The sequence below is a fragment of the Sarcophilus harrisii genome, chromosome 4 (assembly GCF_902635505.1).
Source record: "Sarcophilus harrisii chromosome 4, mSarHar1.11, whole genome shotgun sequence".
Taxonomy (NCBI): domain Eukaryota; kingdom Metazoa; phylum Chordata; class Mammalia; order Dasyuromorphia; family Dasyuridae; genus Sarcophilus; species Sarcophilus harrisii.
Genome location: NC_045429.1, coordinates 240605804 through 240620178, shown reverse-complemented (window position 1 = coordinate 240620178; position 14375 = coordinate 240605804). Strand labels below are relative to the sequence as shown.

Here is a 14375-nt window from a genome sequence, read left to right as displayed (position 1 = left end):
ACTTCCTAGCCTTGAAACAAGAGGTTCAAAGGGATGTCCCAGGCATCTTCTTTCAGCACTAGTCATGGCATCTTGCTCATAGTTTTTGCCTAATGTCTGCATTGCTTTCCTTTATCTTCCACCACTCCCCTAGATATATTTTATAGTGCAGACCAAATGAATGTCACATATTTTTCCATTTTTATTATGGTATTGATTCTATTTGTTCCTTCTGCCCAATTAGTCTCTATGTGGGCACCTCTTGAAATTCTAATAGATTCGATTATTGAGTTTTAAAATGTATAAAGTATTTTAAGTATATTATTTCACTTCTATAAATTTATGTATAATGAAACAGAAAAATGAATGAGCATTTATTAAGCAGCTACTATGTGCAAAGCAATATGCTAAGTATGTTATCTCACTTAATCCTTACAGCTCTGTGAAGTAGGTCTAATTTTACAAGAGGAAACTGAGGTAAAGGTTAAATGACCTTGCATAAGGTCAAATAGCTAGTAAACATTTAAAGTAGAATTTGATCTGAGATCCTGATTAGATGTCCAGTGCTTTTTTTACTATATGACTGCTTCTTAATTATCATTAAATATCATAATATATCATTATATATATCCATATCATTTTACAGATGAGAAAACAGGCTGCAAAGAGATTTAGTGGTTTTACTAGGTTCAACTTATGTTCATGATTATAAGTCCTTATTCTATTATCCATTCTGCTATTTATTTTTCCAGAGTATTTCTTTAAAAATTCATTTTCAATTCCAAAATCCCTCCTTCCTTCCACCTTGTCTCACCCATTGAGAAGGCAAAAAGTAATGATATATATTATTCATATGAAGCAATATGCTATTTCCACATTAGTCATGTTGTAAAGAGAAGGGTTGAAAAAGTAAGGAAAGTGAAAAGTGCAAAAAATATGCTTCAATCTGCACTCAAGAGTTTATCAGTTTTTTTCCTCTGGAAATATTTAGCATTTCTTAATCATGAGTTTTAAAAAATTGTCATGGAGTAGTTAAGTCTTTCAATGTTGTCATTATAATATCGTTTTTACTGTGTACTATGTTCTTCTAGTTCTGTTCACTTCACTTTGCATCTACTCATATAAGTCTTCAGGTTTTTCTAAAACCATCCCTTTCATCATTTCTTACAGAACTATATGTTCCATGAAAAGCATTCATCACATCTTTTTCAGATATTCCCCAGATGATGATAATCCCCCTCAGTTTCCTTTGTCAACACAAAGAAATGCTACAAATATTTTTGTACACATGAACTTTTTCTTTGAACTCTTTCTTCAACCTAGTAGTGACATTGTTGGATCAAAAGTATGCAGTTTTCTAGCCCTATTGGCATAGTTGCTAATTTTTTTCCAGAATGGTTGGACCAGTTTATAATTCCACCAAGATTTATTAGTGCCCCAATTCCCCCCACATACCTTATAGCATTTCTCATTTCCGTCATCTTAGCCAATCTGATGAGTGTAAAGTAGAATTTTAGTTATTTCTCTAGTTATTAGTGATTTAGGGTATTTCTATATAACTATTTATAGCTTTGATTTCTTCTGAAGTTGCCTGTTCATATCCTTGACCATTTATCAATTGACCAATTAATGAAGCAATATATTTGGCTCAATTTCCCATATATCTGAGAAATGAGATCTTTGTCATAGGAATTTGCTGTACTTTTTTTTCTCCAGTTCCCAGCCTTTCTTCTAATTTTGATTCTATTGCTTTTGTTTGTGCAAAACCTTTTAAAATTTAATCAAAATGATTTATTTTAACCTCTTCTTATCTCTCTCATTGTGAACTTTTCTCCTATTCATAGATCTGAGATTTTCCCCTTGCTCCCCTAATCGGTTTATGATGTTATCCCTTATGTCTAAATTATGTACCCATTTTAAAGTTGTACATGGTGTGAGATGTTGATTTATGCCTAGTCTTTGCTAAATTGCTTTTCAGTTTTTCCAGGAATTTTTGCTAAATAGTTCTTGCTCCAAAAGCTAGGATGTTTGGGTTTATCAAACACTAGGTTATGTGGTCATTTTTTTTTTTAATAAAATTTTTTTATCATTAACAAAAAAAAAAAAAGGCAATCAAGAGAACATCAATAATCACCAACCAAAATACATACTTTCCTACCTATATAAAATTTCTGAGAATAATCTATAGATGATTTGAGGGCATCCTTGATGAGATTATTAGAAAGAATTTCAAAAAAGTCTATACAAATTCCCTTAAAGATTCTTAACTTGTATTTATATTTGATGTAGCTTTAAATTTATTTTTTACTTTTCTTCCCCATTAGAATATAAGTTCCTTGCAGAACCTGGAGGTCATTATATACTTCAACAACAATACTGTATGAGGATGTATTCTGATGGAAGTGGATTTCTTTGACAAAAAGAAGATGTAACTCAGTTTCAATTGATCAATGATGGACAGAAGCAAAGACCCAAAGAAAGAACACTGGGAAATGAATGTAAGTAAACTGTTTGCATTTTTATTTTTCTTCCCGGGTTATTTCACCTTCTGAATCCATTCTTCCTGTGCAACAAGAGAACTGTTCAGTTCTGCACACATACACTGTATCTAGGATATAGTGTGACATATTTAACATGTATAGGACTGCTTGCCATCTGGGGTAGGAAGTGGAGGGAGGGAGGGGGAAAGTCGGAACAGAAGTGAATGCAAAGGATAATATTGTAAAAAATTACCCAGGCATGGATTCTGTAAATAAAAAGTTATAATTATTAAAAAAAAAAAAAAGAAAGAAAAAAAGAATATAAGCTTCTTGCAAGTAGAGATTGTCTGATTCCTTATACTTGTACCCCAGCATCTGGTACAATACTTGGAATATAACAGGCACTTAATGCATTATGTTATTGAATAAAGGTTATCTCCTATGCATATAAAAACAATAGAAATATTCTTGAAAGATATAAAAGAATCTGTAGATAGTGAGGTCTTCCAAATGCTATCATTTGTTGATGACATACCAATTACCAAAAAAAAAAAAAAAAATCACAATAACTCAAGAGTTCAACTTAATTATTCATTCAGGAAAATAAGAGTAGATAGAAAATGCATATACTACAGGTGATGATACATAGCTGAATAGATAACTAAGCTGTTACCAATATTTATATACTGGGCAGATACTGCTAATGAGCTATTAAGACCAGAATTCAAGAAGCAATTGGATTGCCTTAAGGAAACCAACAAAGATCCACCAATATTCTTTTGGGATAGAAGAGCAGCATAAAGGAGAGAGAAAACACATGTTTTATAATTGAAAAAAAATTAATTTAAACAATCCATAATGAAAATTGTCAGATCTATTAGTACAAGAAGGCTAAGTAAAAATAAGAAGACTTCATTGGTTACCAACTAAAAGATATCCCTAAAAGAAAATTACCCAAAAATGTCAAAGCCAAAATCTAGAACTTCCATGTTAAAGTAACAGAAGAGGGCTTGGGTGGTGGTGGTAGCGGGGGGGGGGGGGGGGGGGGGGGGGGGAGAGGGGGAGGGGGGGAGAGAGAGAGAGAGAGAGAGAGAGAGAGAGAGAGAGAGAGAGAGAGAGAGAAAGAAAGAGAATAAGTAGCCAGAAAGAAAGAATTTAAGTTATCAAGACACCACTAGTTGGCAAGTTACCATTATGTAGAAGAGAACTGATTGGAATTCTAAAGAGAACAAAAGAAGGTTACATGAATATGGATTAGAAAATGGACCTTAAATGAAATAGAGGACTTCTAAATATTCCTTATTAATAGACCTGAGTTGAATGGATAAAACTTGGAACTATTATGATGAAATTATTTATAACTGGTGAAGAGAAAACAAATAAAACCACACAAATTTAATGTCTTCAATGAAGATTCATTGAGGTTTTAAGACAGAAGGAAGTTTTGTTGTATTTTGATCTTAAAACAAAAGGAGTAAATAAAAAATAAAGATACTGAGAAAAGCTAGAATCAATTATTTCAAATAATCAATTGACACACACACACAAAAAAAACACACAGTTCATGTGCGCACACGAACTCTGACAAACTAAATTCTACAGTGAATCAGGTAGAAATAGGGAAACAATAGAAAGAATTAAGATAAATTCAAGGAGGGATAAATTATCAGTAAAACAAATCTTTGGAGGGCAAAAGATGAATGGGATAAGGTTATTCTAGGTTATTGTGTACAATTTACTTCAGTATGTTGTGTGCTTAATCTATTCCTTGTAGTTTTATTGGTATAGCATAGCAAACTATTAGTTAAAGGAATTTTTTCTTTCCTTTTTTTTTTTTTCCCAAATTGGGGAGGAAGAGATGGAAAAGAAAAAATATTTTTAATTTAAAAATTAAATAAAAAATAACAAGGTTTGGACTTAATACATTATAAGGTCCCTTCCAACTCCAAATCTATAATCCTGGGATGTATGTAAATTTAATCAATTAAAACTTAAAGTTGCACTAAGTTTTTTTGGATTAGCCTATATATGTAAAATGACAAAAGGAATAGTGGGATACTAGTTAACACTACCAGAAAATTTAATATTATTTTATGGAATTATTTCTTTAGTATTAACTAAGACACTAAAAAAATATTAAGGACTTCCTCACCTGATAAAATCCTGTGGTCAGAAGGGCACACAAACTAGAAGAGAAGGGTGAAATGATAGGTCAAAGTTATGTCCCAAGGAATAGCTCCAGATTAATGGATTCTTTCAAGCAATCCTAAATGGTCAGGTACTGAATACTAGTCATGGTAGCATGGGACCAGTTTCTTTTCCTTTTGTCTACATAGTGCTTTTTTTTTTTTTTTTTTTGGAAGAGGGTGGTAGTGATCAATGGCAGAAATGCTTAGGGATGAATCCTTTATGATGAAAAAACCAAGAACCACCCAAAAAAAATGATATTAATGATTATGTAACAAGGAATACTTTATGACAAAAAAATTTATTAACTTATAAAACTGAATACCATCCAAATAGATTTAAAATAACATACCCAATATATGTGTGTGTGTGTGTGTGTGGGGGGGAGAGAGAGAGAGAGAGAGAGAGTGTTGAGTTATTAAGTATTACATAAATCTGAACTATTGTAGCACCTTGAATCCCTTAATGTTTACCAAAAGATTTAAAAATATCCAGCCTAATACCTTAAAAATATCCAGCCTATCTCCTTAATTTTACAGATGTAGAAATCAAGGCTTCTCAATTTTGCAGAATTTAAACTGAGAACCTTTTATAGCAAGCTGTCATCCTAATAACTGGAACATTTATGGTGTGTGTGTGTGTGTGTGTGTGTGTACTCATATATGTAGATATATACTGTGCTTATTAAGGCAATGAGAATGTTATCTTATGTGAACAACTTGTGATTATATTCAGCATTATACATTGCTTTTGATCAGTGTTAACTTTTTATATTCCACACAATTTTTTGATTCTACAATCAAGAATGGATGAACTGCTAGGCTATTGAGAAAGTCATTTAAAAATTAAGGCTATTAAGAATAACACAGTAATCATTCAACAAGCAATGGATTCCCCTTTGATCTTTGCAGAGTAAATTTATTAGTATCATTAGGAAATAATGCCAGTACATATTATAATTCTGGTTGGTGTTACTAATTTTTCCCTTCTTTTGCTTTCTCGCTTGTAACATTTGTAAAAGGTGAAAACTACCTATTCATGCCATGGATATAATAAGTATAACACCAAAAAAACCTGTCAATTTGTATTACACTGATACAAAATGAAATGCATTTGGGTTCCTAAAGGCTTTGCCAAAGAAATACAAGCTAAAAGAATCTGTCCCAGCTGAGAATCAGCCTACCCAATAGGGGAGAGACACAGCTGGAAATGACCTCAAGGTAATGAATTTTTCCAATAATTGACAAAAATAATTTAATAAGGCACAAAGTGGTTGTGATACTCACTAATGAAGGAAATTGCACACATTAATAAAATGATAGATCCTCAAATTATTGCAATGTTAGTAATCTCATAATAATGAGGTCATAAAGTTACCTAGATTTTATCAGTTTTTATCAGCATTTATTTAGATTACTCAAAATTGAAGATTAAGTACACTCCTCCACACACACACATACACTCACTCACATTCACACACCCTACCACACTAGATAAGTTTAATAAACTTATTCAGACACTTGGAATGATATATATGTATATATATTTCTAATATTGTTAAATAAGAAAACAAGTTTTGTTTCATAAGTGCTATTTTAAAAATCCCTGATCCATAGCTTGAACCACTTTCAGAAACAAGTATTAATGGCAATGATAAATATGACCTCATTTAATACAGGATCTTGAAATTTAAGCTGAGTTAAGAAAAAGTACTTTTAATAATCTAGAAGTTTATATGACACCAAATTTTGAAAAATGTAGCATGAGTTTTCAGGAACTATAGTTTTACCAATGAATTTACAATAACATGCAAGAGAAAAATAATTAAAATTCGTATGCATAAATTGCATTTGAGTGGTTTAGTTATTACTAAAACATGCTTTTTATTTTAGCTGTAACTTTACATAGTAAGTGAAAAATAGAAACTGTATATGGGGAGCAATATTTATTTCCCACCTCTAAATATATGACTATTAGGTACCACACAATTAGTAAAAGACATATTACAATTCTATAAGACTGCAGAGAGCCAAAGTCACAAGAAGCTGTGATATATTACATCTTAAAATAGCAACAAAGGAGGTACATTAATTTCAGAAGGTTTTTAATCAATTTCAATACTATCATACATCAGAGGAAAAAAATTTCCTGAAAACAGTCCCTCATTGAATCAATGGATGCATATTTACATATTATTATAATTATTTTCAACATTAATATGCTGTGGTGCAGTTATATTCTTTTATAAAACAACAAAATACATACTTTTTGATAAGTCCATGCTCCCACTTCTGATGGAAATGAGTTGGCTCAATCTATTCAGGTTATTATTATTTATATGAATGTTATGTTCAATCAATTTGAAATGGACAATTATTAACCTCTGAAAAAGGCTGTCAAGAAGAATACATAGATGGTTCATCATCACTAAAATCTGAATCATCTTCATCTACTTCTCCTTCAATGACTGATTTCTTTCCTTTACAACATGATACTATTAATCCAATTAAGAAGACCTGTGAATTAAAAAAAAATGCTTTATTAAAAAAAAAAAGATGAATACAATGCATTAAAGTTCAATGACACTACTGACCTACAAATTAAGAGAACAAAATGAAAAGTTTAAAAACACTCACAGGCAGAATAACTGATAAATAAACTTACTATAATGAAGGCCCAGTTGCCAAAATAATAAACAGCACTAAAGAACCAGAACTTGTGAAGAAACAGGTATGTTCTTGTCACAATGCATTGATCTACAAAGTAAAATTGAAAAAGAGAATTATCATAGAGCAGTTAATTTTATTATCTACTGAGTAAATATGAACTTTAAAAAAATAAATAATACAAATAAGATTAGGCATTTTGTTGAAAATAGGTATATTAACTAGCTAAATGTATTTGTAATACATTAAATCTTTCTGACGAAATAAAATTACAACTAAAACAAAAAAAGTTCCTGATACAAAATGATCAAAACAATTGTAAAAGAAAACAAGAAAACAATTGTAATCTAGTTTATTGGTATGTTATATTTTCTCATGAACTCAGTTTTCAAGAATAGTTAAACCTTACAGGGAAAAAGTACAAAACATTAAAAATGAAGAAAATAATTATTTGTCAAGAAATTGTGCATCATATTCTTATTGATCCTATTTACAATTAATCTGACTGTCTTGTAACTGCTAAAGTCATCATTCTTTGAATTTAGTTCAAAAGTCAGATATATGTAATAAGTTAAATTAAAACCCCAGTTCTCCTGCCTTAAAGAATTTAACTGACCTTTTATGAACAGAATGGGAATTTGGGCCTGATATCTTTACTCCACACCAAACTATCCTTCAAACATTTCTGTTTTGCTGTCCAAAAATCTGGGCCACTATCTTGCTCCTGGACTTAAACAAAGAGTATCTTAGTCTCATGAAATGAAAAAAGGGGGAGGGATAGATTTGTTGCTAACGTCTATTACCAAACTTTCAACCAACAATGTTGTTCCCTATACCTCAATTCTATATCAGTCATGTTGTCCTTAATCCCATGATGTCATTTACTCAGTTCTGATCTTTTTTTCTATACTATCTAAACCCTATATAAGGGGAACCATCCTCTTGCTTGGGGTGTTTGGTATTAAAGAAAGTCACTGACCCATTTAATGTCAAATAGCATGCCCCTGCTAATAAATGTTATCTTGTGTGGAGATCTCAGGTAATCTTTTGTTAAAATTCAATTGTGACAACAGCAAATACTGCATAATTGAAACATATAATGAATATATTTTTTTCTTCAACTAAGATCACTTTGCTTCCATAAAATTGCATTCTTGATTTATCTAAATAGTCATATATTTAGGGCTGAAAGAAAACTAAGAAGCACTGGTATTCTTCTTATCTTAAAAATAAAGAAATGGAGAGAGGTTAAATGACTTGCCCAAAGTCTCACAACTTAGGAAGAATTTTAATGCAGCTCTTCTTGACTTTAAAACAAAACTAAGTATTCATTATATCATCCAGCTGCCCCCATATTCTTAATAATGTATCTGCTAATATAGATGTGTTTAGCAGATAATGTAAATGATCAATGGTATTAAATAGGACTAGATAGATATGTCTATAACCTGATAGAATAGCCAGGCATTTGAAGTCTCAGAGACTGGAAGCAAATCTGACAATATACATTCTTATCTGCTTTTCAGTATTAACTGTACCTGAGAATAGAAAACATTTTGGATTTGTTATTCAGAACACTGAAATTGATTAAGTCCAAATTTTAGCTGTGAAACTTACTAGCTATCTGACCATGGAAAAGTCACTTCTAGGTCTTCATAACCTCAAATAAAAAATGAGAGGATCAGACTCTTCTGACTCTAAATTCTATGATTTTAAAACAGATGTTTTTTAAACTATCAGCATGCAAATAAGTTTATAAGAGAGCAATATCATTCCTTCTAAAAGAGAAGAATCCTTCAATTTTGGTTCTTACTATTTATTTTAAAGAACAATACTATTTTTCTCAAGGCATAATATGCAGTGGTACTGTTGGAAATTTATTTAATTTTTTTAGAGTCTAATACTTTAATGTCATAAAATACAGTGCACAATTTACTAAAAGAAAAACTTGATATCTTTCTTAAAGCATCTCCTATTTGATTCTCCTCTTAATCAGTTAGCTCATTCTTCACCTACAAAGAACTACCTGTCCTAAATTTTATATAATGAATTAGTTATACATGTGTATGTGTGTGTATGTATAATATATATATATATATATATATATATATATATATATATATATATATATATATATGTAATTTTTTTTTGGTCTAGATCTATGATCTCATCTGCCAAAAACTCCTTCAATGATCTTACACACACACACACACACACACACACACACACACACTCTTTTGATTATCTCAAATTACTCTGCCAACAAAAGCCCACACATATGATAATGTTATGTGATCACTACAATCCTAGAAAGATGGTAAATAATCCCAAGCATAATGGAAAAGGATTAAATGTTACAATATTATCAATGATCACTTATACATAAGTAGCATTAAAAATGCTTATATACAATTGGAAAAGTAAGTGTCTTGGTCATGTATCAAAAATGTGACACACCACATGTAGCCTGATTGCTCCTATATAATTGGATATAATATTTATGGAAAGATATGGGGAAAAAAAACAGCAAAGAACTAGAAGATATAGAGGGGATGCAATCTGCATTAGTAAAACAGCATCTGTACCAATATAAACCAACAGGTCGAAGAAGCAATTTAAGAATTAAAATATTCTTGCTCTTACCCCAATGTCTCTAATTTTTTTTTTAGTTTTCTTCTCTATCACAAGTATTATATATCATTTATCATACATATCTGTAAACATATCATATCTGTCCACCAATAATACCATGTAAGCTCCTTGAGAAATGAGGCTGTGCTGTTTTGTATCCTCAGCACTGAGCATGTGGATAGATGTTTAATGATGATAGTGTTAAGTGAAGTCTCCTTAATGAAAAATAATTTCAGCAGAATTCTTAATATATCTGCCCCTAAATGCACAATTATTCCAAGTAGACACTATTGTTAACAGTATATTCTAAGAATCCACACTTCACACTTGGACTTCAACATTTGTTTTTGCATTGTTTCCAATAAAGGAGAGTCACTGAGGAAGTTTGTACAGAGTTCAGGTCCTTTTCAGACTTAAAATTTTATTATACTTTTTATATTAAGTGTAGATTCTTAGATATTACATAGTTCTTTACCTAAGAAACGTTATTACCATTAGCTATAAAAGACTACAAAACTAATCATCCCAGAAAAAGGTTCTTCATATTCATCACTGTACTTTTCAAAGAACAGTGTTATTTCCCTACTGTACAAAATAATTTGTTACCTTTTATTCTTCTGTGCTTAACATTTATAGAGAAAAAACATTATACGTTTTAAAACTGGCAATATTCCAACAATTTTACTAAAAATGAACTTGGAAAAAAAGATCTCTTGCTAAGAAAGAAAAAGTCTAACTAAAGGGATACTTTAAAAAAAAAAAAAAAGGATTAAGGCATGGTAGTAGAAAAATCAGAGACTCTGGTGTCATAGAAACCGAGTTCAAATTCCATCTCTTAAACTTACTACCTGACTAACTCTGAAACAAGTCACTTGACTCCATAAGCCTTAGTTTTCCTATCTGTAAAAAAAAAGCAAAAGGCAGGAAGGGAAGGAGAAGAGAAGAGACAAATATGTTCTAAATGACCTCTGAAGTCTCCATATCTCCTCCTATCCCTAGATATACGGTTCTATGATCCTATAAAGAGGAATTCAAGATAAAAACTAGTAAGAGAATATAATTCTGAGAAATCCTTAATATGAATTTTGAGCTACTGTTAAAGTAATGGCAATAATCATAAAGGATTTAATATTAGTATCCACCACAATTATATCTCTACACTTCTAAACTTATTCTAATTCTTGAAATTATTTTTTCTTTCAGTTTCTTATAAAAGTTGCAAATGTATTGTTTTGGTAATGATAAACAGTTGTAACATGCAAAATGATTGGCTAAATATTAATAGATTTAGAGGATATCCTCTCAATTTTAATGTCTTATTTAAAAATAGGGTAGGCCAATTACTCATTTTTTAAAAAACATAACATAACAATAGTTGTGAAAATAAGAGTATCATCTTCTAAATTATATTTTTCCCATGGAGAAGTCAAAAAGCCAGCATCATCACCTGTAGCCTTCCAGCTGCTCACTTGAATTACAAACAGTAAATGAAAGATCTACAGATGGCTCTTTACAGTTACCTGACTAAACAAATTATGGTAAGCATTTTGAACCTGATTCACTTTCAAGATACATTTAAATTAAACTGAAAAAATTTAGTTACTGAAATGCAGAAGACAAAAAAAATTGAGGTTTATGATCTGTATAGATAAAATGAATATACATATTCCGAAATTATAAAGCCACCACGTTCAACTTTAAAAGTGTTAAAACTACTACAATAATTTTACTATGCACTTCTGATCAAACCATAGTTACTTAAAATGGCATAGGGATATTCTGATTAAATACAGGGATGAAGTCAACAACAAGACTATGTAAATATATGAATGACTATTCTGATGGAGAGATCAGTTAAAGAAGTACAGTAAAAGGTCAGGAGGGAAAAAAAAAGAATCATTCTAAAAGATGTACTTCCAGAAGTAGTAGACTTCTTTCTATAGAAACAAGAAATGTTTCTCCCCCTCACCCCCAACAATTTCTTCTTTCATCTCCTTTAAGTCTATATATGCATACTATATAATAAATTAAATCTTATAAGAATCATTGGAATTTTTATTCTTCACACAAAAGTTTAGAGACATTGACCTGACAAGTCAATACAGGATATATAAAGATAATAAGTAAACCTTATATAACACTGTTCTGATCAATTGGCAATTATAAGCCAATCTATCATAACTGTCTCACAAAAATTGTCAAAAATGCTATGATTCTGCTGATTACTCAAGATGAAAACCAAAGTCACCAATGTAGCTATTTTTTTAAAGTCCTTCTTACATTAATATTCCACTTAACTTTGGTCAAACCATATACTGTATATACACAAATATTCATATGGCATAAGTCATCCCCTATAACATTTTTTTTAACCCAAAGTTATGCTCTCAAGAAACAAAGTACTGCAAATCAAGATGAGCCAGCATTCTTTAGTTCTATTAGAGTTGACCTGCTACAAAGAAATGGATAATAAGAAATGTATAATAATCACTAAGCATCTATAAAAATAGTTTTAAGGTCTTTATGCAGTTTTGTGTAGTTTGTTAAAAAAAAAAAAAGAACTTTGAAAGCAAGTAAAATTTTTTAGTAATTCTGACAGCAAAATTAAAAGGTGAGCTATATAAAGAATGATGGACCGGCTCCATAATAAAACATGTTAGCTTTTGTTTTTAATTTTGAGATTAAAGCAAAGAAGATATGACAAGCATAGGATTTAATTGTACCTACTAGCATCCTATTCCAAATAAAGGCTTCTTAATTTCCTATTTCCTAGTAAATATATTACCTTTACTAGCCAACTTCAAGAGATATTCTAAAACCTTCAAAATGTTCTCAATAACATAAAATAAATAGTAGTAATTCACAGGCCAATAGTAGTAAACCAGATCTAAACTACATTAGAAAACAGATGTTCCAATGAATTAGTAAATATTATTTAAGTACCTATTGTGAGTCCAGCACTAGAGATTCAAAGACAAAAATGTAAAAGCTTCTTTTGAAGGTATTTATATTTTATTGGACTTTAATTTTTTCATCATTGATATGAAGTAACTATATTAAATGACTTCAGAGTTCATTTCTGACCCTAAGATTCTCTAAATTCATATCTCTAAGTTTATCATTTTGAAGTGAATTCTGTACTTGAAGGCTCAAGTTCATGTTTAGAGCTGTAAAAATATGGTTTTATAATTAATTAAGAGACCTATGGAACATTAGATAAATTTATAATAACTAAATACATAGCCCCTTTAAGTTTTTCACAAAGTACTTTACATATATTACCTCATTTAATTTACATTTAAGAATATGATTTCAACAAACATAAACATAAACACTAGAGTGATGACTCAAATGTTATAGCCTTTCAGTTCAGGAGACTTTTAAGCTCTGAATTTTGACATTATCAAATTTATAATGGTGTGGTAAGACCAGAAATTTAGATGTAGGTAAAAACATTCAAGAGAAGGCTTTCTAGTTCTACTCCAGTCAGTGTAAGTAAAACTACACTGTAATCCATGTCATGGTAATGCTAGCAACTATGGCTATAAAGAGAAGTGAAAGGATATACTAGGTGGCCTTGGGGAAATTGCTCCTGAGAAGAAGGAAGTGAAATTAGAAGATTTGATCTGACAGATTTTTTACTGAATTGTCTGGGTACAACTCTGGATCTAGTTAACAAAATATAATATAACAAAATATAATCCTGGGATATGGGTTAGCTTACCACTGAGAAGAGGCTGACTAGCAGCAGCAAGTGATAAGACATATCCACCTAGTAGATAACAATATCAGAGTAGTAGACAGAAGGATCAAACTCACGCTACAAAATTTATAGCTACCAATGGCAAATTCTTTGGTTAAAGTTCCAAACTTTCAGATACACTTTTAAGTTTTATCCTACATGTATGTCATATATTGCTTCTACTCTTTCTAGAGGTGTTGTCATGGTGTCAGAAATACTGAACTTTTAAGGGTAAAACAGTTGTGTAAATGTTTCTATTCATTGAATGGCAATTACACTGAATTGGCTACTGCTACTCCTCCAATCAAGAAAGCAGTATTTGGTAATGTCTGAGTATAAATGCTATATATAACCAAAATTAAAATCAAGTTCGGAGATATGTGTACAGAACTTATCATTAAAAGTCCAATTCCAAGTCACAAATTCCAATTTGTGTATGAAATACTGAGAGTCCACTGTCAGAAATTTTCTACTAGAAAATACAAAAAGCTTCTGATGGTTCGGTCCTTATGCTTTGGATAGAAATTTACTTCTAGACCTTATTGGCTTGCTTAGATTTGCAAATGCAAACGTGACTAAAATCATGAGGAAGATTATCACTGTTGAAGATCTGCTCACATTCCTTATCTCAATCTTTTTCAAATGGTGCCAGAGGGTTCAGATTAGTGTGTTCCTTTAGCCCCTCTGTTT

The 14375-nt window shown here is 30.8% G+C and overlaps 1 protein-coding gene across 1 annotated transcript in view; it reads right to left on the bottom strand.

Annotated features, from left to right (window-relative positions):
* Positions 1-6341: 6341 nt before the first annotated feature.
* Positions 6342-14375, bottom strand: part of LMBRD1 (LMBR1 domain containing 1) — a 168002-nt gene continuing 159968 nt past the window's right edge. Inside the window, exons 15-16 of the mRNA XM_031964672.1 lie at positions 7311-7402; positions 6342-7162 (exon numbers count right to left, since the gene is read on the bottom strand). Coding sequence (XP_031820532.1) covers positions 7043-7162; positions 7311-7402 — 212 coding nt within the window. The 3' untranslated portion in view covers positions 6342-7042. The remainder of the gene's footprint in view (positions 7163-7310; positions 7403-14375) is intronic.